This window comes from Coregonus clupeaformis, unplaced genomic scaffold (genome assembly GCF_020615455.1).
Source record: "Coregonus clupeaformis isolate EN_2021a unplaced genomic scaffold, ASM2061545v1 scaf0036, whole genome shotgun sequence".
In the NCBI taxonomy this organism is placed as follows: domain Eukaryota; kingdom Metazoa; phylum Chordata; class Actinopteri; order Salmoniformes; family Salmonidae; genus Coregonus; species Coregonus clupeaformis.
In genome coordinates, this window is record NW_025533491.1 from 658,234 (window position 1) to 684,695 (window position 26,462).

The following is a 26,462-nucleotide window of genomic DNA, read 5'->3' on the forward strand; positions in this document are numbered from 1 at the left end:
GACGGCTTGCCTCCCACAGCTGTTGCCCTTTAGGTCTGAGTCTAGCTGGAACAATGCTAGGCAGCTAGCTAGCTGACTCACAATCTCTCCCAAATGGCGATACCCTGGGATTGTGGCTAAAATATGTCTTTGGGTCTGGCAGAGCGGTCCGCTATAAGAACTCCTCCCCCTCATTTCATTACAGATACTGTTAAGATAATATGCAATCTGGAGGCAGTATACTATGTTACACTGATTTCTAAAGTCTTGTCCTAATAAGCATCTTTACATTGTGGTAGGTAAGCCACCAGTTTATGACTATGTAACCAATCTGTTCATCAACGCCACCAACCAGTACTCTATTGTTCTTCTATCTTGACACTCATAGATTCATGTTTACATTTTGATCAGTATTATTTAGTGACTACACCACAAATAAGAAATGAATGGAAGCTTGTGTTTGGCATTTCAGGTACGTCATGTTGTTTGTTTGATCATTTCTTTACTATCTGATAGCATTGGCCTCATCTGGATTGGTCATATCTGGATTGGCCTGATCTGGATTGGCCTGATCTGGATTGGCCTCATCTAGATTGGCCTCATCTGGATTGGCATCATCTAGATTGGCCTCATCTGGATTGGCCTCATCTAGATTGGCCTCATCTGGATTGGCCTCATCTGGATTGGCCTCATCTGGATTGGTCATATCTGGATTGGCCTCATCTGGATTGGTCATATCTGGATTCAAAAGTATGATGGTCATAGTGATACATAAACATCGAAATACAATAACATAGATCTCAACAGAAACTCACACCCTGACCCAACCAACAAGTGTTCTCTAGATCAGGGCGTGACATCTGGATTCAAAGGTATGATGGTCATAGTGATGCTGGTTAACTTGTAGGTTCCTGACGATCCAGGTGCAGCTTCTGAGGCAACTCTCACTAGCAGAGCTAAACCAGTTGTCTCATCCAGACAATAGTCAGAACGACTATTGCCTTAAGCAGTACATAGAAACAGTTGAAGTGTAGACTTCACTATTAGGTCAGTAATTCCATCCGAGGGCAGTGACAGGATCCAAATAACACCCAGGTAATCTTGTGATATTATGAAATATGAAGTTGCTACATCCATTTTTGGACTGTTGATTTGGTGATATATAACCATCGATTATTGAAGAATATAATTTATAAATGCTTCATGACCTTAGTTCAACTGTCGTACCCCATCAGAACCAGAGATATAAGCTGGTTTAACTCAAATGTTTTTAAACAAAGTAAATGTAAACAAACACTATATAGCCTCAAGGACTGACCATCCATCAGTTCAAAATGATAGTTGAACAATGTTTTGAAAGAAATTCAAATATATGTTTTATTGTCACATACACCGGATAGGTGAAGTGAAATGTATTGTTTTACAAGGTCAGCCATAGTAGTATGATAGGTGTTGTTTTACAGGGTCAGCCATAGTAGTATGATAGGTGTTGTTTTACAGGGTCAGCCATAGTAGTATGATAGGTGTTGTTTTACAGGGTCAGCCATGGTAGTATGATAGGTGTTGTTTTACAGGGTCAGCCATAGTAGTATGATAGGTGTTGTTTTACAGGGTCAGCCATAGTAGTATGATAGGTGTTGTTTTACAGGGTCAGCCATAGTAGTATGATAGGTGTTGTTTTACAGGGTCAGCCATAGTAGTATGATAGGTGTTGTTTTACAGGGTCAGCCATAGTAGTATGATAGGTGTTGTTTTACAGGGTCAGCCACAGTAGTTGTCACGATCGTCAAGCATAGAGGAGGACCAAGGCGCAGCGTGTGCAAAATACATCTCTTTAATTTTGGAAGAGAGAAAAACACCAAACCGAACACTATCCAAAACTTACAAAACAACAAACGACCGTGAAGCTAAATAACGTAAGTGCACCGACAAGCAACAAACGTTCAACATAGACAATTACCCACAAACACATGATGCCCATGGCTGCCTTAAATATGGCTCCCAATTAGAGACAATAAACCACAGCTGTCTCCAATTGAGAACCAATCTAGGCAGCCATCAACATACAAACACCTAGACAAGACATTACCCCATAAACCTACAAACCCCTAGACAAACCAAAACACATACTTCACCATGTCACACCCTGACCTAACTAAAATATTAATGAAAACAAAGATAACTAAGGCCAGGGTGTGACATAACCTCCCTTAAGGTGCGAACTCCGGGCGCACCAGCATAAAGTCTAGGGGAGGGTCTGGGTGGGCGTCTGTCCACGGTGGCGGCTCTGGCACTGGTCGTGGTCCCCACCCCACCATAGTCACTACCCGCTCGTAGCCTCCTCCAAATGACCACCCTCCAACTTAACCCCACTGGATTAAGGGGCAGCACCCGAACTAAGAGGCAGCACCGGACTAAGGGGCAGCACCGGACTAAGGGGCAGCACCAGGATAAGGGGGCAGCACCAGGATAAGGAGCAGCACCAGGATATGGGGCAGCACCAGGATAAGGGGCAGCACCGGGCTAAGGGGCAGCACCGGACTAAGGGGCAGCACCGGACTGAATGGCGGATCCTGGCTGGCTGGCTCTGGCGGATCCTGGCTGGCTGGCGGATCCTGGCTGGACGGCTCTGGCGGATCCCGGCTGGACGGCTCTGGCGGATCCTGGCTGGACGGCTCTGGCGGATCCTGGCTGGACGGCTCTGGCGGATCCTGGCTGGACGGCTCTGGCGGATCCTGGCTGGACGGCTCATGGCTGGCTGACGGATCTGGCTGCTCATGGCTGGCGGAAGGCTCTGGCTGATCCTGTCTGGCGGAAGGCTCTGGCTGATCCTGTCTGGTGGAAGGCTCTGGCTGATCCTGTCTGGCGGACGGCTCTGAAGGCTCATGGCAGACGGGCGGCTTAGCAGGCTCAGTACAGACGGGCAGTTCATGCAGCGCTTGGCAGACGGACAGTTCAGACGGCGTTGGGCAGACGAGCAGTCCAGGCGCCGTTAGGCAGACGGCAGACTCTGGCCGGCCGAGACGCACATAAGGCCTAGTGCGTGGTGCCGGAACTGGAGGTACCGGGCTGAGGACACGCATCTCAGGTCTAGTGCGGGGAGAAGGAACAGGGCATGCTGGACCCTGGGGACGCACATAAGGCCTAGTGCGTGGTGCCGGAACTGGTGGTCCCGGGCTGAGGACACGCATCTCAGGGCTAGTGCGGGGAGCAGCAACAGGCCGGACCGGGCTGGCGACGCGCACCGTAGGTTTGGTGCGAGTGGCAGGAACAGGCCGGGTCGGGCTGGCGACGCGCACCGTAGACTTGGTGCGGGTGGCAGGAACAGGCCGGACCGGGCTGGCGACGCGCACCGTAGGTTTGGTGCGAGTGGCAGGAACAGGCCGGGTCGGGCTGGCGACGTACACCGTAGGCTTAGTACGTGGAGCAGGAACCGGCCGGGCTGGACTGGCGACGCACACCGTGGGTCTGGTACGTGGAGCAGGAACAGGTCGGGCTGGGCTGGCCACGTACACCGTAGGCTTAGTACGTGGAGCAGGAACCGGCCGGGCTGGACTGGCGACGCACACCGTGGGCTTGATGCGTGGAGTAGGAACAGGCCGGTCCGTACTGGGAACACACACCACTGGCCTTAACCGGGGATCAGGAACGGGCCGGACCGGACTGGTAACACACCTCAGTCTCTTACGCCGTGCCTCAACTGCTTCCCTCCCTCTACTCGCCAATGACTCCCGTAAACCGGTAGCCTTCTCTCCACGTCTCCCTGTGGCAGCCTCCTGCTGCCCAGCCGCCTAAGCCATGTGCCCCCCCAAAAACTTTTTTGGGGTTGCCTCGTCCCTCCGACGATGGCCCTGCTGACGCCGTTGCTCCTCTCTCAGTCGCCTCTCCACTGTTTCACTCCATGGCCGTCGATCCATCCCATCCAGGATTTCCTCCCAAGTCCAAGACCCTTTACCTTCCAAAATCTCCTCCCATGTCCAGACCCTTGGCTCCTGGACACGCCGCTTGGTCCTTTGATGGTGGGTAATTCTGTCACGATCGTCAAGCATAGAGGAGGACCAAGGCGCAGCGTGTGCAAAATACATCTCTTTAATTTTGGAAGAGAGAAAAACACCAAACCGAACACTATCCAAAACTTACAAAACAACAAACGACCGTGAAGCTAAATAACGTAAGTGCACCGACAAGCAACAAACGTTCAACATAGACAATTACCCACAAACACATGATGCCCATGGCTGCCTTAAATATGGCTCCCAATTAGAGACAATAAACCACAGCTGTCTCCAATTGAGAACCAATCTAGGCAGCCATCAACATACAAACACCTAGACAAGACATTACCCCATAAATCTACAAACCCCTAGACAAACCAAAACACATACTTCACCATGTCACACCCTGACCTAACTAAAATATTAATGAAAACAAAGATAACTAAGGCCAGGGTGTGACAGTAGTATGATAGGTGTTGTTTTACAGGGTCAGCCATAGTAGGATGATAGGTGTTGTTTTACAGGGTCAGCCATAGTAGAATGATAGGTGTTGTTTTACAGGGTCAGCCATAGTAGTATGATAGGTGTTGTTTTATAGGGTCAGCCATAGTAGTATGATAGGTGTTGTTTTACAGGGTCAGCCATAGTAGTATGATAGGTGTTGTTTTACAGGGTCAGCCATAGTAGTATGATAGGTGTTGTTTTACAGGGTCAGCCATAGTAGTATGATAGGTGTTGTTTTACAGGGTCAGCCATAGTAGTATGATAGGTGTTGTTTTACAGGGTCAGCCATAGTAGAATGATAGGTGTTGTTTTACAGGGTCAGCCATAGTAGTATGATAGGTGTTGTTTTACAGGGTCAGCCATAGTAGTATGATAGGTGTTGTTTTACAGGGTCAGCCATAGTAGTATGATAGGTGTTGTTTTACAGGGTCAGCCATAGTAGTATGATAGGTGTTGTTTTACAGGGTCAGCCATAGTAGTATGATAGGTGTTGTTTTACAGGGTCAGCCATAGTAGTATGATAGGTGTTGTTTTACAGGGTCAGCCATAGTAGAATGATAGGTGTTGTTTTACAGGGTCAGCCATATTAGTAGGATAGGTGTTGTTTTACAGGGTCAGCCATAGTAGTATGATAGGTGTTGTTTTACAGGGTCAGCCATAGTAGAATGATAGGTGTTGTTTTACAGGGTCAGCCATAGTAGTATGATAGGTGTTGTTTTACAGGGTCAGCCATAGTAGTATGATAGGTGTTGTTTTACAGGGTCAGCAATAGTAGTATGATAGGTGTTGTTTTACAGGGTCAGCCATAGTAGAATTATAGGTGTTGTTTTACAGGGTCAGCCATAGTAGTATGATAGGTGTTGTTTTACAGGGTCATCCATAGTAGTATGATAGGTGTTGTTTTACAGGGTCAGCCATAGTAGTATGATAGGTGTTGTTTTACAGGGTCAGCCATAGTAGTATGATAGGTGTTGTTTTACAGGGTCAGCCATAGTAGTATGATGGGTGTTGTTTTACAGGGTCAGCCATAGTATTATGATAGGTGTTGTTTTACAGGGTCAGCCATAGTAGTATGATAGGTGTTGTTTTACAGGGTCAGCCATAGTAGTATGATATGTGTTGTTTTACAGGGTCAGCCATAGTAGAATGATAGGTGTTGTTTTACAGGGTCAGTCATAGTAGTATGATATGTGTTGTTTTACAGGGTCAGCCATAGTAGAATGATAGGTGTTGTTTTACAGGGTCAGCCATAGTAGGATGATAGGTGTTGTTTTACAGGGTCAGCCATAGTAGAATTATAGGTTTTGTTTTACATGGTCAGCCACAGTAGAATCATAGGTTTTGTTTTACAGGGTCAGCCATAGTAGTATGATAGGTGTTGTTTTACAGGGTCAGCCATAGTAGAATGATAGGTGTTGTTTTACAGGGTCAGCCATAGTAGTATGATAGGTGTTGTTTTACAGGTTCAGCCATAGTAGTATGATAGGTGTTGTTTTACAGGGTCAGCCATAGTAGGATGATAGGTGTTGTTTTACAGGGTCAGCCATAGTAGAATTATAGGTTTTGTTTTACAGGGTCAGCCATAGTATTATGATAGGTGTTGTTTTACAGGGTCAGCCATAGTAGTATGATAGGTGTTGTTTTACAGGGTCAGCCATAGTAGTATGATAGGTGTTGTTTTACAGGGTCAGCCATAGTAGAATGATAGGTGTTGTTTTACAGGGTCAGTCATAGTAGTATGATAGGTGTTGTTTTACAGGGTCAGCCATAGTAGAATGATAGGTGTTGTTTTACAGGGTCAGCCATAGTAGAATGATAGGTGTTGTTTTACAGGGTCAGCCATAGTAGTGTGATAGGTGTTGTTTTACAGGGTCAGCCATAGTAGAATGATAGGTGTTGTTTTACAGGGTCAGCCATAGTAGTGTGATAGGTGTTGTTTTACAGGGTCAGCCATAGTAGGATGATAGGTGTTGTTTTACAGGGTCAGCCACAGTAGAATTATAGGTTTTGTTTTACAGGGTCAGCCATATTAGTATGATAGGTGTTGTTTTACAGGGTCAGCCATAGTAGAATGATAGGTGTTGTTTTACAGGGTCAGCCATAGTAGTATGATAGGTGTTGTTTTACAGGGTCAGCCATAGTAGTATGATAGGTGTTGTTTTACAGGGTCAGCCATAGTAGGATGATAGGTGTTGTTTTACAGGGTCAGCCATAGTAGAATTATAGGTTTTGTTTTACAGGGTCAGCCACAGTAGAATTATAGGTTTTGTTTTACAGGGTCAGCCATAGTAGTATGATAGGTGTTGTTTTACAGGGTCAGCCATAGTAGAATGATAGGTGTTGTTTTACAGGGTCAGCCATAGTAGTACGATAAGTGCCCTTGAGCGTTCGGCGTCGCCGGCCTTCTAGCTGTTGCCGAACCTGCTGCTGGCAAACGCCCTTCACTCATCAACCCCGGACTTGTCTCGTCATCATTACACCCACCTGGTTCCAATCCCCACTCTATCAATGTATATATACTCCCTCTGCCATTTGTCTTTGTTGGTCATTGTATATGTTGCTTGTTTTCCTGAGAGGAATCTCTCCTACAATTTCCTAAGTACTTTATATTTTGCACTGTGGGTTTCGTCCCGGTTTAAGCTATGGTGCTTTAATAAATGCAGTAGTTCTAAACCTGTGACTGCCTCCTGCCTCCTCCTGCCTCCTCCTGCCTCCTCCTGTCTACACCTGACAGAATGAAAACAGGGGGCAGCTAGACTTCCCGACCTCGCCGTGCCCGGAGCACCTCGGGACTGCCACGGACGAGATGACTCGGACCGTACGCCAACTGCAGGCTACACCTCCATCTTCCCAGCTCCTCAAGGTCGTTCCAGCCACCCCACCACCATCTACATCACCCGGTCCCATCAGCAACGTCCACCTGCCCCTCCCGGAGCGGTTTGACGGCACCCCAGCTCACTCTAGGGGGTTTCTCCTGCAGTGTGACCTCCACCTTGCATGTCATGCCGGGACGGCCTCCGAGAGGGACAAGGTGGCCTTGGTGATCTCGGTGCTGACAGGCCGGGCTCTGGAGTGGGCGCACGCCGTCTGGGAGAGGGACGGTCCAGAAGTACAGTCCTATGAGCACTTCACCCAACTCTTCCGTGCCGTTTTCGACCATCCAACAGAGGGCCGAGAAAGAGGTGAGCACCTCCTCTGTCTGCGCCAAGGCTCCATGACAGCATCTGAGTAAGCTCTGGATTTCCGGACAGTGGCTGCGTCCACTGGCTGGAACTACCAGGCCCTGTTGACGGTTTTCCGCAGCGGCCTACAGGCGGACGTCCAGACCGAGCTGGCCTGTCGCGATGAGGACCTCACGCTGGACCAGCTCATCGCCATGGCCATCCGCTTGGATAATCTCCTGCGTGCCCGTCGTCGCCCATCTCAGGGGTTCGGGTCTCTCCCAGGAACCTCCAGCGAGACTGAGCCCATGGAGGTGGGCACGACACACCTTCCCCCAGAGGAACGTCAACGGCGCCGTCAACAGGGTCTCTGCTCCTACTGCGGGGAGTCGGACCACCCCTGGAACACCTGTCCCAGAAGGAGAACCAGGCCAGGAAGCGACAGGCCGAGGAGCGCTCCTGCACCTTCCCAGGTAGGCGTGGACGTGCCTTGCTCCTCTCTGTCCACCCAGCCTGTCCTCCTCCCTGTCATCTTCCCGGAGTGTCCTGGCCCTAGTGGACTCAGGTGCTGCAGGCAGTGGCCTTATAATTCCGCATTCCTCTAGTCCCTTTACAACCCCGTAGCCCAGTCCATGCCCTAGACAACCGTCCCCTAGGAACAGGACTGGTGAGCCAGACCACGATTCCCATTTCCCTCACAGTTGATCACAACCACAATGAACGCATCATGTTCCTCATCTTAGACTCTCCTGCACACCCTGTAGTTTTAGGTCTCCCCTGGTTACAGTTGCATGACCCCAGTGTTTCGTGGACAGAGAGGAGGTTGTTGGGTTGGTCACAGGAGTGTCATGGGATGTGTCTGTGTCTATCTGTGCCACCTCCGTGGAAAGTCCAGACCAGGCCACCCACATCCCCATCCCCACGGATTCCTCCGTCCGTCCACTTCTCCGGCCTCTTCCAGCTTATTTTTCATGAAGAAGAAGGACGTAGGTCTCTTGCCCCTGTATCAATTATCAGACACTGAATAAGGCTACGGTTAAATTCAGTGATCCCCTGCCTCTCATACCCACTTTGATCGAACAGATGTGAAGGGAGGTCCTCGACGGCTGCACACTTGTGACAATTTGTGAATTTTCAAAATAGAATGCCACACAAAAAGCACACAGACAACAAAATCAAAGCTCATCCTCTGAAGCAAACATATAAAGTTTTATAGGCAAATTATTATAAATGTAATATTTAATTGGTACCTGTTTTGTTATTTTATATACATTGCTTTGTTTGTGGTCATGCTGTTTTATATTATAAAAAACAGTTACCTGTAAGTTCCTGTAAAACAACTCTAATCATTATCATATTTCCCAGCATGCTCTACTGCAGGTAGTTTTTTTTAGAATTGTATTTAATATCTGTATTTTTGTCTGTACATTGATTGATTAATCTTATGCTACACAAAGATAAATAACATGCATGTTTCTAAACTAATCCAATCAGTCAGTTAGATTTTTTGCACCCATTACTGAAATGGTTGTTCCATTTTAAATGGCTTATGTAGTCACCTCAGAATGTCTGTGAAGAAGCTTACAGACGGAGTGCGGTAAGTGGCGAAGGTCTCTGAGATGTCAATGGGAGTAGGGCAGTGGGCAGATAAACGCAAACAGTTTTGCAAGCGGTGTGGTTCGTGGTGCTGGCTTCTGTGAGTGGCACTGCTGCCCATGCTGCCAAAGCGCTCGGCTGCCGTACGTTGTCAACCAATCAAACAATGTTTTAATGACAGCATTCGAGCTGACAATAATCGGGGCCGCTGGTCTCTATACATGGAAGGCGGATTTTCTCACTGTTCAATTGCCATTTATCACGGCCCGTCTAAGCACCTTAACCATGGCAGGAATGCTGAATGCATGTTGCCAGTGAATATATTCCAACTGTTGGATATCCTAACTCTGGCAGGATTCCAATAGGAATTACACATGCATTTGCAAACCAGCATGATGTGACTTGCAGGTAGGGTTGCAAAATTCTGGTACCTTTTCCAAAATTCCCAGGTTTTCCAGAAATCCCGGTTGGAAGATTCCTCCCTAATTTCTGCAAATACTGAACATTTTTGGAAAGGTAGCATAATTTTGCAACCCTACTTGCAGGCCTGATGTAAACCTAGACTTTCAGGCCACTGTATAAGAGTAAAACTAGGCCCTCAAAACAAGGCCTTATGAAATACATATTGTGTTAAATTATTTAATTGTGATGATAACATTTGCTTAGGATCTCACATGGTGAAGGCCACAGGATTGAACATGGATGAACGCAACAACCATCTCTCTGTCACTAACAAATACAGTCATGGGTGGTAGCTCTACCATTCATTAGAACGGCAAGGCCCTCTGGGAAATATGCAAATAAGGCTTTACAGTAAGAGTACAGTATGTTACCGTAAAGTGACTACAGTAGCATTATACACATCCCAATGGTAAAATGTACACACCATTGGAGCCACCTTTCCTCTGTTTTGGAGACATGTTATTGACAGGGCACCGACAGGATGGATGAATGACCACCAGGTGACATCCAACCAAACTATCCATCCTAACTATCCATCCTAACTATCCATCCTAACTATCCATCCTAACTAATCCATCCTAACTATCCAACCAAACTATCCATCCTAACTATCCTGCTTGCTTAATTACAAAGGCCTTATCAGGGCTGAAGATAAAGATTTATCCGTTGCTTACTTTTGCTACACATGAAACAATAGCCTACCTGTTGGTTACCTGTGTAACGAGCCGTGATTGTTGTTTCGATTTTCACTTTGATTTTGACCTTTCAACTTTTATGTTTAAGCTTTTCATTTATAATATTCAGTTTTCAATTAGTCATTTTTACTTTACAATAACCTTTTTTTCATTTTTTCATCATGCACACTGTTTTTCATTTTTTTCGTATTCAAGCATTTAGACCTAGCACGGATCCCCTTCCTTGGCTGTAGCTTTATTCTTTATCAAGGTCCACTATTCTACAGTCTGTAAGTCACCCTAATGAATAACACGAAGAACAGGAGTTAATATTATCAAAACATATTTTAATATTATTATTATATTTTAATAATTGCCTGTTGATTAGGCTTCTACATGCATTGGCAAATTGTATCTCATAAAATCACACCACAAAATACTTCAGGCCAAAAGTGGTAAAACCATAAAACCAATTTAGACCTCTGGCTAGACGAGCATGCGCTGTAATGACAATAAAATGCGTGACAGAAAATACTTCCTGGTATTCACAGCCTCGGCTTACCATTGGCTGATGCGGGTGGGAAAGACATCTACATTGTCCAATGAGATGAAAGGTTTTATACTGAGCTCGTGAAGCGGACTGTTATATTTTTCTTCCAGAATATATGGGTGAGTCTTTAGAGTAGATTAAACATTCGTGGTTTACCATGCTTTATTTATCCCGCTGTTATCACAAAAGGTCAATTCATCATTCCGTGTCGTTGTTATAGTCTAATAGGCTATCGTTCCCCGAATCCTCCCAGATTTGAATTGAACAGTGTTCTACCTATTCGTCATTGAGTGCGTTTTAATCTGAACTCAGACAGATAGATAGATCTGCACAGGTCTGCATAGATCTACACAGGTAGATCAGTACAAACCAATTTACTTGGATCCTACTTTGGGTCACGCATTGTTGAGATGCAGAAAGCTTAATGCATATGGGCCATGTCACACTGTAGGCTACTACTATAGCGGCTTAGTAAAAGGGATCGCCATTTGTTGCTTGCTTACCGACTTGTCAGCTAAAACCCTTTCACTTCCAAGATATATAGCCTATGGTCAGAGAAGAATTGTCAGTTTATTCTTTCATTTATAAAAACGCATAGGTAGCCTATATCGGTTTATTGGGATGTTAATACAGTGCGCAGTAGACTACACCTGCTGACATTCACCATGAGAACACCGTTTAGGCTATTCGCCTGTTGGTTGTATTTACATGTGCAGTCTATGAGTATACGAAACACAAGGCTACAATAAAACGATACATTGTTTCATTTGTGTACGTTTTTATTTATGGCATTGTGTTTATCTTGTAAATCGAAACACTAGGTGGCGCCAGATAGTCTTTGGTTCCATTCATAACGTTGTAACCATCTTTCTACAGTTGAATAGCAGCTAGGACCTGCTTCTGTTAAGATGAATATGTACCAGGTCCCCAACCCTGGCCTGCCGGGATGCCCACCCGGGTTAGAATATCTAACACAGGTGAGTCCTCTCGTCCTGTTCCGTGATTCGGATTAATTTAGACCTGTAGAACATCAATTGATATTGTTTGTACCTTTCTCTTCTCTTGTCAATGATTTAGGTTGATCAGCTACTCATCAAACAGAAAGTCGAGTTTATTGAAGGTATGTACAAAAATAATTTACAAAAACAAGAATTACTATTTTGATGATGGTCTTCATAGATTTGAGATTTGTGTGTGTGTGTGCGTGTATGTGTGTGCGTGTGCGTGTGCGTGTCTGTGTGTGTGTGTGTGTATCTGTCATGTCCCCTGCCCTTGATTGTATTGGGCTTTATGAATTGTATAAGCAGCGCTCCCTTGTGAAAGAGACACTGGGCTCAATGGTGACTCCCTGTTTAAATCAAGGTTAAATAAACCACTACAAAATGATGTGTTGTATTCCCACAGCCCTGGCTGGCTTTGAGAGCAACAACAAGTATGAGGTGCGTAATGCCATGGGTCAGAACGTGTTCTATGCTGTGGAGGAGAATGACTGTCTGAGCAGGCAGTGCTGCGGACCCCTACGATCCTTCACAATAAAAGTCCTTGACAACTTTGGACAGGAGGTCATCACAGTCACCAGACCTCTAAAGTGCATGTCCTGTTTCTTCCCCTGCTGTCTGCAAGAGGTGAGCTGCCTTTAGTCTCTGGGACTCTTCCCTATAACAGGGCAGGTCCCCTTTCTAAATGTATTACACCTAAAGAATTGCAGCTTTATGTCTCATCACAGAGACCAACTCATGGTTCATTTCAATGATATTGTTCTTTAACTTACATGTTTCCTTCCTTCCTTCCTTCCTTCCTTCCTTCCTTCCTTCCTTCCTTCCTTCCTTCCTTCCTTCCTTCCTTCCTTCCTTCCTTCCTTCCTTCCTTCCTTCCTTCTTAACCCCCCTTCACAATGTTCCTCTTTACTTCTCCATTATTCAAACACCAACTACCTTCTCCACTATTCAAACACCATCCACCTTCTCCACTATTCAAACACCAATAACCTTCTCCACTATTCAAACACCAACTACCTTATCCACTATTCAAACACCAATAACCTTCTCCACTATTCAAACACCAACTACCTTCTCCACTATTCAAACACCAATAACCTTCTCCACTATTCAAACACCAACTACCTTCTCCACTATTCAAACACCATTTACCTTCTCCACTATTCAAACACCAATAACCTTCTCCACTATTCAAACACCAACTACCTTATCCACTATTCAAACACCAATAACCTTCTCCACTATTCAAACACCAACTACCTTCTCCACTATTCAAACACCAATAACCTTCTCCACTATTCAAACACCAATAACCTTCTCCACTATTCAAACACCAACTACCTTCTCCACTATTCAAACACCAACCCAACTTCTCCACTATTCAAACACCAACCACCTTCTCCACTATTCAAACACCAACTATCTTCTCCACTATTCAAACACCAATAACCTTCTCCACTATTCAAACACCAACTACCTTCTCCACTATTCAAACACCAACCCAACTTCTCCACTATTCAAACACCAACCACCTTCTCCACTATTCAAACACCAACCACCTTCTCCACTATTCAAACACCAATCACCTTCTCCACTATTCAAACACCAACTACCTTCTCCACTATTCAAACACCAACTACCTTCTCCACTATTCAAACACCATCCACCTTCTCCACTATTCAAACACCAAATAACCTTCTCCACTATTCAAACACCAACTACCTTCTCCACTATTCAAACACCAATAACCTTTTCCACTATTCAAACACCAACTACCTTCTCCACTATTCAAACACCAACCCAACTTCTCCACTATTCAAACACCAACTACCTTCTCCACTATTCAAACACCAACCACCTTCTCCACTATTCAAACACCAACCACCTTCTCCACTATTCAAACACCAACCACCTTCTTCACTATTCAAACACCAACCACCTTCTCCACTATTCAAACACCAACTACCTTCTCCACTATTCAAACACCAACTACCTTCTCCACTATTCAAACACCAAATAACCTTCTCCACTATTCAAACACCATCCACCTTCTCCACTATTCAAACACCAAATAACCTTCTCCACTATTCAAACACCAACTACCTTATCCACTCCACTCCCCTGCCCCTCACCAACCACCCCTCTCTATTCTATTACCCCACCACCCCTCTCTATTCTATTACCCCACCACCCCTCTCTATTCTATTACCCCACCACCCCTCTCTATTCTATTACCCCTCCACCCATCTCTATTCTATTACCCCACCACCCCTCTCTATTCTATTACCCCACCACCCCTCTCTATTCTATTACCCCACCACCCCTCTCTATTCTATTACCCCACCACCCCTCTCTATTCTATTACCCCACCACCCCTCTCTATTCTATTACCCCACCACCCCTCTCTATTCTATTACCCCTCCACCCCCTCTCTATTCTATTACCCCTCCACCCCTCTCTATTCTATTACCCCACCACCCCTCTCTATTCTATTACCCCACCACCCCTCTCTATTCTATTACCCCTCCACCCCTCTCTATTCTATTACCCCTCCACCCCTCTCTATTATATTACCCCTCCACCCCTCTCTATTGTATTACCCCACCACCCCTCTCTATTCTATTACCCCCACCACCCCTCTCTATTCTATTACCCCACCACCCCTCTCTATTCTATTACCCCACCACCCCTCTCTATTCTATTACCCCACCACCCCTCTCTATTCTATTACCCCACCACCCCTCTCTATTATATTACCCCACCACCCCTCTCTATTCTATTACCCCACCACCCCTCTCTATTCTATTACCCTACCACCCCTGTCTCAGCTGGAGGTGCAGGCCCCCCCAGGGAACACAGTAGGCTACGTGGTCCAGCAGTGGCACCCCTTCTCCCCGAAGTTCATCATAGAGAATGAACACAGAGAGCCAGTGCTGAGGCTGCACGGACCCTTCTGTGGCTGGAGTTGCTTGCCTGACGTTGACTTTGAGGTACAGTGGTGTGAAAGTGTTTGCCCCCTTCCTGATTTGGTATTTGTTTGCATGTTTGTCACACTTAAATGTTTCAGATCATCAAACACATTTAAATATTAGTCAACGAAAACACAAGTAAACACAAAATGCAGTTTTGAAATGAAGGTTGTTATTATTAAGGGAAAACCAAATCCAAACCCACATGGCCCTGTGTGAAAAAGTGATTGCCCCCCCCCCATCTTATAACAGAACTCAACTGTGGTTTATCACACCTGAGTTCAATTCCTCTAGCCACACCCAGGCCTGATTACTGCCACATCTGTTCTCAATCAAGGAATCACTTAAATAGGACCTGCCTGACAAAGTGAAGTGGACCAAAAGATCCTCACAAGCTAGACATCATGCCGAGATCCAAAGAAATTCAGGAACAAATGAGAAAGAAAGTAATTGAGATCCATCAGTCTGGAAAAGGTTATAAAGCCATTTCTAAAGCTTTGGGACTCCAGCGAACCACAGTGAGAGCCATTATCCACAAATGGCGAAAACATGGAACAGTGGTGAACCTTCCCAGGAGTGGCCGGCCAACCAAAATTACCCCAAGAGCGCAGCGACGACTCATCCAAGAGGTCACAAAAGACCCCACAACAACATCAAAAGAGCTGCAGGCCTCACTTGCCTCAGTTAAGGTCAGTGTTCATGACTCCACCATAAGAAAGAGACTGGGCAAGAGTTCTGCATGGCAGTTCCAAGACGAAAACCACTGCTGAGCAAAAATAACATTAAGGCTCGTCTCATTTTTGCCAGAAAACATCTTGATGATCACCAAGACCTTTGGGAAAATATTCTGTGGACTGACGAAACAAAAGTTGAACTTTTTTGGAAGGTGTGTGTCCCATTACATCTGGCGTAAAAGTAACACCGCATTTCAGAAAAAGAACATCATACCAACAGTAAAATATGGTGGTGGTAGTGTGATGGTCTGGGCCTGTTTTGCTGCTTCAGGACCTGGAAGACTTGCTGTGATAAATGAAACCATGAATTCTGCTGTCTACCAATAAATCCTGAAGGGGAATGTCCGGCCATCCGTTCGTGACCTCAAGCTGAAGCGAACTTGGGTTCTGCAGCAGGACAATGATCCAAAACACACCAGCAAGTCCACCTCTGAATGGCTGAAGAAAAACTAAATTTGGACTTTGGAGTGGCCTAGTCAAAGTCCTGATCTGAATCCTATTGAGATGCTGTGGCATGACCTTAAAAAGGCAGTTCATGCTCGAAAACCCTCCAATGTGGCTGAATTACAACAATTCTGCAAAGATGAGTGGGCCAAAATTCCTCCACAGCGCTGTAAAAGACTCATTGCAAGTTATCGCAAACGCTTGATTGCAGTTGCTGCTGCTAAGGGTGGCCCAACCAGTTATTAGGTTGTAGGGGGCAATCACTTTTTCACACAGGGCCATGTGGGTTTGGATTTTGTTTTCCCTTAATAATAACAACCTTCATTTCAAAACTGCATTTTGTGTTATCTTTGACTAATATTTAAATTTGTTTGATCTGAAACATTTAAATGTGACAAATATGCAAAGAAATCAGGAAGGGGGCAAACACTTTTTCACACCACTGTATGTTTGTCCAAACACACAAACACACACTGAAAATTATGAAATCTATGAAAACAGAATATGGTTAAATGTACTGGTTCTGGGGACCCGGAAGGCATCATCCTGTCTGTTTCTCTCTGAACAAGGTAAAACATGTTACTAATCAACAAGAGTTCTGGGTGAATGAATCCATCCGACCCCGACAATGTATTGTGTGTTTGTGTGGGACAGTGTTACAATGTTGCCATTCTTGCATGCTGGTTCATTAGGCTCTGAAGGCGGTTTGGCTCTAAGACATTGAACCCATGATGGAGACAATATTGCCATTCAAATTCCTTCAAAGTTTGGATTTATTTCAGGAGAAACTAAAGATGACCTCACAACAAAACGTTAGAATTATGTAAGAGACTTTGATTGGACAGCAGGCAGAATAGTAAAGCAAATATGTTGCGATGTAATGAATTCTAGCCAAACAAGTACTATTTAACAAGTTCTCCATTCCTCCATTTGATCATTTTCAACCTAGTAACACCCAGAAGGTAAAAATAGAAAAGGTGCTTCATCTGTCTGTGTGTAAACTGACTGTAGTCTACCGTTGTCTCCTCTCCAGATAGTGACCATGGATGAAGTGGATAAGATCGGGAAGATCAGTAAGCAGTGGACCGGTCTACTCCGCGAGGCGTTCACGGACGCTGATAACTTTGGGATCCAGTTCCCCATGGATCTAGACGTGAAGATGAAGGCTGTGATGATCGGAGCCTGTTTCCTCGTCGTAAGTCTAGTATTTTATTTCATGCTAGGATGTGCTACGCTATTCTCTATTCTATTCTCAATGGTAATTGTTGATCAGAAAATGTCTGTGATGGTGATTGCATGTTTTCTATTGTGTTTCTTTTCAGGATTTCATGTTCTTTGAGAGCGGTAACCAACACTAGCAGCCGAGGAGCAGTTTACTGGAGCTATAACGTCCTGCTGGTGAAGGACAAGGTCTCAGATAGAAATGGTACTACGTGTGACATATTAATAATCCTCATATCCAACATATATTGTTGGCCAAGTAAGAATCATAGAAATAGAACTACTAATTCTATTTCTGTAGGAGGAACAAGGGATTACAGGTGAATGTAATGTAATAGCCGTTAGCACTAGTTTTAGCTTTCTCGGGGGGTTGTTACACATTGCAGCTAAATCAATCAAACCAGGTGTCAGTGTGCATTGTGATGTATATATTTAGAGACTGTATATAAAGGAGTGTTCATATGTGTGTTTTTACAGTGTTTACATTGTGGTTGCGTTGCCCGTAACCCTCAGTCTGATCAATGGTTGCGTAGTAACCACTTTAACCATGTGAAAATAAAATGAACACCATCTTTATCTAAACAAGTATGCGGAAGGGAATGTGAAAAGGAAAGGAGAGCAGAGATGAAGTAATGCTATGTAGGTAAAGAAGAGTTGAAGTGATGCTATGTAGCTATGTAGCTAAAGAAGAGATGAAGTGATGCTATGTAGCTAAAGAAGAGATGAAGTAATGCTATGTAGGTAAAGAAGAGATAAAGTAATGCTATGTAGCTAAAGAAGAGATGAAGTGATGCTATGTAGCTAAAGAAGAGATGAAGTAATGCTATGTAGCTAAAGAAGAGATGAAGTAATGCTATGTAGCTAAAGAAGAGATGAAGTAATGCTATGTAGCTAAAGAAGAGATGAAGTAATGCTATGTAGGTAAAGAAGAGATAAAGTAATGCTATGTAGCTAAAGAAGAGATGAAGTGATGCTATGTAGCTAAAGAAGAGATGAAGTGATGCTATGTAGCTAAAGAAGAGATGAAGTAATGCTATGTAGGTAAAGAAGAGATGAAGTAATGCTATGTAGGTAAAGAAGAGATGAAGTAATGCTATGTTGCTAAAGAAGAGATCTACAATACAAAAGCATGTTCTATTTTTTGGTAAATCAAAAGACCCTCTATAGACCCCTGTAGCTCAGTTGGTAGAGCATGGCGCTTGCAATGCCAGGGTTGTGGGCCAGTATGAAAAATGTATGCACTCACTAACTGTAAATCGCTCTGGATAAGAGCGTCTGCTAAATGACTAAAATGTAATGTTCTTGTGTCAACAATATATGAAGTTACCGCACATGCTACTATGTTTTTGCTCGAGACCACTTTTGTATGTAGTATTTTGAGACTTTTGATATTTCGTTTTATTTATTTATTTGTGTATTTTTGTAGCTTAATATTGTTTATTGTTTTCATGTGATTGTAATTTAACAAGTGGGAAAGTTGACATAATGTTTAGTATTAAAGACGTCCTCCAGTGATTTCTGAACTTTTACTGTTGCAAAAGTGATATCTCAAGTATAAATACAGTAAAGTACACACTAAAGGGTAAAAATAGTTTTTATTTTTTGGGGACAAAAAACTGCAGGAGTAGGGCATTCAAGGAGTTGGTCTGATGTGACTTCATCGGCATCCCCCCCCCTTGCTTGAGAAACAATAGAGAACAAAAGAGGAAAGCCCCCCCCCCCCACCTTGTCTATGTCATACCTGGGCCACCTATTGAATCAGGTGTTAAATGAGGTGGGGGGGGAAATGGAGTGCCATTATAAAATTCTCCATGGCCATTTATTGTAATACCAGAACTTGTCCACTAGGGTGGGGTATCGACGACCACGTTCCGTTGTTGAAAGCTGCAGATAGAAATGCCATGAATAGAGCCAACATGATTCCTTGGTCTACATGTCAGAGAGGCAAGTATGTTCTGAGTTTCATATTTCTATCTGAACGTTCCAAAACGTTGTGTGCTGCTGAACATGCCACACATGTAGCCTACAGACAAAACGCTATATCCAGAACTATTTCACAAACGTGTTATTTTTTAAAACCAGAAATGATTGCTTCTGGGTACCTTCATGTGTGCGTAAAATATTACTGTTCTCAGATTTTTCATTCATAGATTTTAGATGAATACTGAACGAAAATATAAATGCAACATGCAACAATTTCAAAGATTTGAATGAGTTACAGTTCATATAAGGAAATCAGTCAATTTAAATAAATTCATTAGGCCCTAATCTATGGATTTCACATGACAGGGAATACAGATATGCATCTGTTGGTCACAGATACTTTATAAAAAGGTAGGGGCGTGGATCAGAAAACCAGTCAGTATCTGGTGTGACCACCATTTGCCTCATGCAGCTCGACACATCTCCTTCACATAGAGTTGATCAGGCTGTTGATTGTGGCCTGTGGAATGTTGTCCCACTTCTCTTCAATAGCTGTCCGAAGTTGCTGGATGTTGGCAGGAACTGGAACAAGCTGTCGTGCTCATCGATCCATAGCTTACCAAAAATGCTCAACGGGTGACATGTCTGGTCAGTATGCAGGCCATGGAAGAACTGGGACATTTTCAGCTTCCAGGAATTGTGTACAGGTCCTTGCGACATGGGGCTGTGCATTATCATGCTGAAACATGAGGTGATGGAGGAGGATGAATGACACGACAATGGGCCTCAGGATCTCGTCACGGTATCTCTGTGCATTCAAATTGCCATCGATAAAATGCAATTCTGTCTGTTGTCCTTTGCTTATGCCTGCCCATACCATAACCCCACCGCCACCATGGGGCACTCTATTCACAACGTTGACATCAACAAACCGCTCACCCACACGACGCCATACACACTGTCTGCCATCTGCCCGGTACAGTTGAAACCAGGATTCATCCGTGAAAACCACACTTCTCCAGTGTGCCAGTGGCCATCAAAGGTGAGTATTTGCCCACTGAAGTCTGTTACGACGCCAAACTGCAGTCAGGTCAAGACCCTGGTGAGGATGACGAGCACGTAGATGAGATTCCCTGAGACGGTTTCTGATAGTTTGTGCAGAGGCGGCTTATTATAGAGAAGTTAACATTCAATTCTCTGGCAACAGCTCAGGTTGACATTCCTGCAGTCAGCATGCCAATTGCATGCTCCCTCAAAACTTGAGACGTCTGTGGCTTTGTGTTGTTGTGTGTCTCCCAGTGTCTGTTGGAAAGCAGACTGAACCAGGTTTTTCCTCTGTGCTTAGCTTTATTCCGTTTATTTTTATCCTAAGAAATTCCCTAGTCCTCGCTGATGACAAGCATACCCATAACATGATGCTTGAAAATTTGAAGAGTGGTACTCAGTGATGTGTTGTGTTAGCTTTTGCCCCAAACATAACGCCTTGTATTCAGGACATAAAGTTAATTTCTTTGCCAGTGCCTTGTTGCAAACAGGATGCATAGTTTGGAATACTTGTATTCTGTACAGGCTTCCTTCTTACCACGCTCTCATTTAGGTTACTATTGTGGAATAACTACAATGTTGTTGATCCATCCTCTGTTTTCTCCTATCACAGCCATTAACTGCCGTAACTGTTTTAAAGTCACCATTGGCCTCATGGTAAAATCCCTGAGGGGTTTCCTTCCTTTCCGGCAACTGAGTTAGGAAGGACGCCTGTATCTTTGTAGTGACTGGGTGTATTGATACATCATCCAAAGCGTAATTAATAACTTCACCATGCTCAAAGGGATATTCAATATCTGCTTTTTAAAAATGTTACCCATCTACCAATAGGTGCCCTTCTTTATGAGGCATTGGAAAACCTCCCTGGTCTTTGTGTTTGAATCTGTGTTTGGAATTCACTGCTTCACTGAGGGACCTTACAGATAATTGTATGTGTGGGGTACAGAGATGAGGTGGTCATTCAAAAATCATGTTAAACTCTATTATTGCACACAGTGACTCCATGCAACTTATTATGTGACTTGTTAAGCACATCTTTACTCCTGAACTTATTTCGGCTTGCCATAACAAAGGGGTTGAATACTTATTAACTCAAGACATTTCCTCTTTTCATTTTTTATTAATTTGTAAAAAAATTCTAAAAACATAATTTCACTTTGAAATGATGGGGTATTTTAGACACAAAATCTAAATGTTATCCATTTTAAATTCCAGCTGTAACAGAACAACATGTGAGTACTTTCCACCTCACTCCCAGTGAAATAAGCAGTACTGCTAGGTACTAGTCAAATGTAACAAATAACTAAATGTTTTATAAAGAACTGTACAAATGATACATTTGTGACATGGGGGGGGGATTGGGGGTCATTATTATTAAACTCACCACCTGCACCTGCTTCCTGACTCCCAGCGTCATTGTTACACGTTCTGCCCTTGAGCAAGGCAGTTAACCCCCAACAATTGCTCCCCGGGCGCCGACGATGTAGATTAAGGCAGCCCCAAGCACCTCTCTGATTCAGAGGGGTTGGGTTAAATGCGGAAGACGCATTTCGGTTGAATGCATTCAGTTGTGCAACTGATTAGGTACCCCATTTCTCTTTTGCGGCTGGGGAGATGGACCAGGAAACACTGTTGCTTTTAGACGACTAGACTATAGACTGAAGTTAAAGGAGAACATAAATGACTTACAAGCAGTATTCTGTAAACGCCACCTTTTTTATACACAAGGGGAGGTCCTCGGGACACACGTGAATGCATAGGGCTGTGGACACACCAAGCGACACACCAAGTTTGAGCGGTAGCCGGGTCTCGCCAGGTTCATGTTGATAGATTTGTTGGGTATTTTGAAAACGGATTGTTAAAAGGAATTTATAACTAATTGAATACTTTGTGCTTACAACAGAGTCAAATGTGAGAGGGAAGCCCAGATGACGAGTGGCGGAAGAACAACATCTGGCAAAACAAGTTGCGGACTACATGAAGGAGACCGCGATCCAGAGGGCTCAGTGGACCAGACAAAATGGGGCCAAGACAGTCGAGATCCTCCGAGAGTTTCCGCTCGATACTCCAGGCATTTCTTTTTTTTCTTTTTTTCTTTTTTTCTTTTTTCTTTTTGTCTTTTTTTTACAGAAACATTAGACTTGAATTTGATTGTGTTTTCTGTGATTAACTAGCCTGGCTGGCGTGACCCACGTGACTCAGCACAGGCGTGACCACACTGGTCTGGAAATGAGGCTGTTTGTTAATGCAATATTCGCTCATAAATTGTGCGACGGGGTTTGATTGGTTCTCTCAAACGTTTTTCTTTCCTCTGGGTTGAGACCTCTCATTGTTTGGATTTGAAAATCCAACCATTGTAATAGAAGGGGGTGGGGCTCAGGGGCTGTGTGTGGCTGTGGGTGTTTGAGTGAGAAAGACAGAGGAGAGCACAGCCCCGTTCATTATGACTGCGGTCAGGATGACTTCGAGAGTTAAGGCGTTCGCCAGACTAATGACGAATTGCAATGGAAAAGTAATTGTCTGCTTTACTACAGATTGCTCAGGACTTCTCCATTTTAAACCCCAGGTCTGCTCGGGGAAATTCACTCAAAACTGGATGGTGGTCTTCAAGGACAAAAAAAAACGTTACTTGGCCAGCCAATAGCAGCAGGCCCAAGGTCTCCTAGTTTGAAATGACCCTGCTGATGGTGCTTCAGATGCTCATTTTCATTCCACTAAACATTCTTCTCTCCAGATACACAAGGTGACATCGCTTTAAGACTTCTGCCAGTGGTCCTCCCACCACCAGTCTACAAGATGGGCAGGAAGACATTCTGACCCAGCTTCAATGAGACCAGAAAGGCCTTCATCGACTTGCAGCCTGTCAGTTTGAATAGTGGATAGGCACAGCGAGGTTGATGGGTAAATTAGATGATAGCATTTGTAAACCTTGAATGAAAGGAACAGCATTTCAAAATATGGTATGCATAACTTTTCACTCCAAGACACTGTTGTGTAAATGAACCTATGAACCTAAATTGAAGACCTAAGATGCTTGCTGCATCTGGTATGATTCTGTATTAGACAATGGAGAACAAACCAATGCAGCTTGTGTTGATAACCCGTTTAAGTATAAAAAAATATCAAAAAATTATTTGACTAAACAAAAAATGTTTTGGCCTTACTGCTATTAGCCCATACAAACGCATTGATTAACAGATTCACTACATGGAACAACAGATAGTAAAAACATTTTTTTAAATTTAAAGGAAGTTTGTTCTGAAGTGTCTATCCTATATCTGAGAGATATAAGAAAGACCAGGAAACATTTGTAAAAATGTAACCACTTGTTTTTGTCACCAAACAGTCTCCATATGTTCTTCCATAAACCTTTTCGACTGGTACCGGGGGACCTTCAGTCTTGTGTGGCCTGTGGGCTTCCTGGAGCAAAACAACCGGACGATACAGACAGTTTGGATGCTACAGACAGAAGTTCTCAGACCAGCTGTCCCGACTTCAGACGAGTCCCAAGATGCTTGTGGGGGTCGTAGAGAAAAAGGAAGAACACCATCGTGTTCGTGAGAGTCTCATCTTTCCATAGCGGGCTCATAACCGTTCGGACACTACAGACAATTTTCGGGATGTCTCACGGTCTGACAAACACTGCTCTAGCTCTGTCACCTTTCACCGCAGATGCGCAAGTGTTACATCGGCGGATGTGGTGGATTGAGACACAGCCAATGCAAAAAAACAGATACAATACATGACCAAAAGTATGTGGACACCTGCTCATCGAACATCTCATTCCAAAATCATGGGCATTAAAATGGAGTTGGTCCCCCCTTTCCTGCTATAACATCCGCCACTCTTCTGGGAAGGCTTTCCACTAAATGTACAGATTTACTAAAAATACAGCTGCAAGTCTCTTGGGGTATGTCTCTATAAGCTTGGCACATCTAGCCACTGGGATTTTTGCCCATTCTTCAAGGCAAAACTGCTCCAGCTCCTTCAAGTTGGATGGGTTCCGCTGGTGTACAGCAATATTTAAGTCATACAACAGATTCTCAATTGGATTGAGGTCTGGGCTTTGACTAGGCCATTCCAAGACATTTTAATGTTTCCCCTTAAACCACTCGAGTGTTGCTTTAGCAGTATGCTTAGGGTCATTGTCCTGCTGGAAGGTGAAACTCGGTCCAAGTCTCAAATCTCTGGAAGACTGAAACAGGTTCCCCTCAATAATTTCCCTTTATTTAGCGCCATCCATCATTCCTTCAATTCTGATCAGTTTCCCAGTCCCTGCCCATGAAAAACATGGGATGGTGTTCTCAGGGTGATGAGAGGTGTTTGGTGTGCGCCAGAAATAGTGTTTTCCTTGATGGCCAAAAAGCTCAATTTTAGTCTCATCTGACCAGAGTACCATCTTCCATATGTTTGGGGAGTCTCCCACATGCTTTTGGCTTATTTTTTTATTCCTTAAAGCTGAGCTCTGTGGAGTGTACAGCTTAAAGTGGTCCTATGGACAGATACTCCAATCTCCGCTGTGGAGCTTTGCAGCTCCTTCAGGGTTATATTTAGTCTCTTTGTTGCCTCTCTGATTAATGCCCTTCTTGCCTGCTCTGTGAGTTTTGGTGGGTGGCTCTCTCTTGGCAGGTTTGTTGTGGTGCCATATTTTTTAAATTTTTTAATAATGGATTTTATGGTGCCCCATGGGATTTTCAAAGTTTCTGATATTTTTTTATAACCCAACCCTGATCTGTACTTCTCCACAACTTTGTCCCTGATCTGTTTGGAGAGCTCCTTGGTCTTCATGGTGCCGCTTGCTTGGTGGTGCCCCTTGCTTAGTGGTGTTGCAGACTCTGGGGCCTTTCAAAACAGGTGTATATATACTGAGATCATGTGACAGATCATGTAACACTTAGATTGCACGCAGGTGGACTTTATTGAACTAATTATGTGACTTTTGAAGGTAATTGGTTGCACCAGATCTTATTTATGGGCTTCATAGCAAAGGGGGTGAATACATATGCATGCACCACTTTTCCTTTATTGATAAAAAAATAAATAAAAAATAAAGTTATTTTTTTCATTTCACTTCACCAATTTGGACTATTTGGTTTATGTCCATTACCGGAAATCCAAATAAAAATCAATTTAAATTACAGGTTGTAATGTAACAAAATAGGAAAAACGCCAAGGGGGATGAATACTTTTGCAAGGCACTGTATCTTAAGCCATCCCTTTAAATATGGTGTACCTATTATTATCAGAATTCTGTCTACAGACAGAATATTATGGATCAATGAAAGAAAGCCATATGAATATCTGCATATTTGTCTCTGTTTCAACACCAATTGGTATATTTAAAAATACTCTGATTTGATATATTATTTAGGTTTAGGAAAGTATTTATAAATCATTAAAAATAACTGGTTTGGAGAGCTTTTACACATTAAAGAAAATGGTGGTTTTGAATCATTCAGTTCTTCAACCCATTGTAATGTTGGAAGATTAGTATACATATAATTAGAATAGGGAGAATAGTGTACAATAGTAGGTATATAGTAGCTATATAGTAATACAGTGGGGCAAAAAAGTATTTAGTCAGCCACCAATTGTGCAAGTTCTCCCACTTAAAAAGATGAGAGAGGCCTGTAATTTTCATCATAGGTACACGTCAACTATGACAGACAAATTGAGAAAAAAAATTCCAGAAAATCCCATTGTAGGATTTTTTATGAATTTATTTGCAAATTATGGTGGAAAATAAGTATTTGGTCACCTACAAACAAGCAAGATTTCTGGCTCTCACAGACCTGTAACAACTTCTTTAAGAAGCTCCTCTGTCCTCCACTCGTTACCTGTATTAATGGCACCTGTTTGAACTTGTTATCAGTATAAAAGACACCTGTCCACAACCTCAAACAGTCACACTCCAAACTCCACTATGGCCAAGACCAAAGAGCTGTCAAAGGACACCAGAAACAAAATTGTAGACCTGCACCAGGCTGGGAAGACTGAATCTGCAATAGGTAAGCAGCTTGGTTTGAAGAAATCAACTGTGGGAGCAATTATTAGGAAATGGAAGACATACAAGACCACTGATAATCTCCCTCAATCTGGGGCTCCACGCAAGATCTCACCCCGTGGGGTCAAAATGATCACAAGAACGGTGAGCAAAAATCCCAGAACCACGGGGGACCTAGTGAATGACCTACAGAGAGCTGGGACC

The 26,462-nt window shown here is 43.8% G+C and overlaps 1 protein-coding gene across 3 annotated transcripts; it reads left to right on the forward strand.

Moving 5' to 3' along the window:
- Positions 1 to 10,965: 10,965 nt before the first annotated feature.
- On the forward strand, positions 10,966 to 18,802 carry si:ch73-206p6.1 (phospholipid scramblase 1). Of its 3 annotated transcripts, XR_006658092.1 has the most exons (9): positions 10,966 to 11,040; positions 11,798 to 11,898; positions 11,999 to 12,041; positions 12,326 to 12,546; positions 14,748 to 14,909; positions 17,100 to 17,261; positions 17,389 to 17,930; positions 17,969 to 18,028; positions 18,059 to 18,802. XR_006658092.1 is itself a non-coding variant. In XM_041869442.2 (7 exons), exons 2-7 carry the CDS (start codon positions 11,830 to 11,832, stop codon positions 17,422 to 17,424), a joined length of 693 nt encoding a protein of 230 aa, XP_041725376.1. In that variant the 5' UTR covers positions 10,966 to 11,040; positions 11,798 to 11,829; the 3' UTR covers positions 17,425 to 18,802. The 3 variants fall into 3 exon arrangements, 1 of the variants encoding a protein (XP_041725376.1); XR_005997951.2 differs by having other exon boundaries at positions 17,969 to 18,802; XM_041869442.2 differs by having other exon boundaries at positions 17,389 to 18,802.
- The last annotated feature ends 7,660 nt before the right edge of the window (positions 18,803 to 26,462 follow it).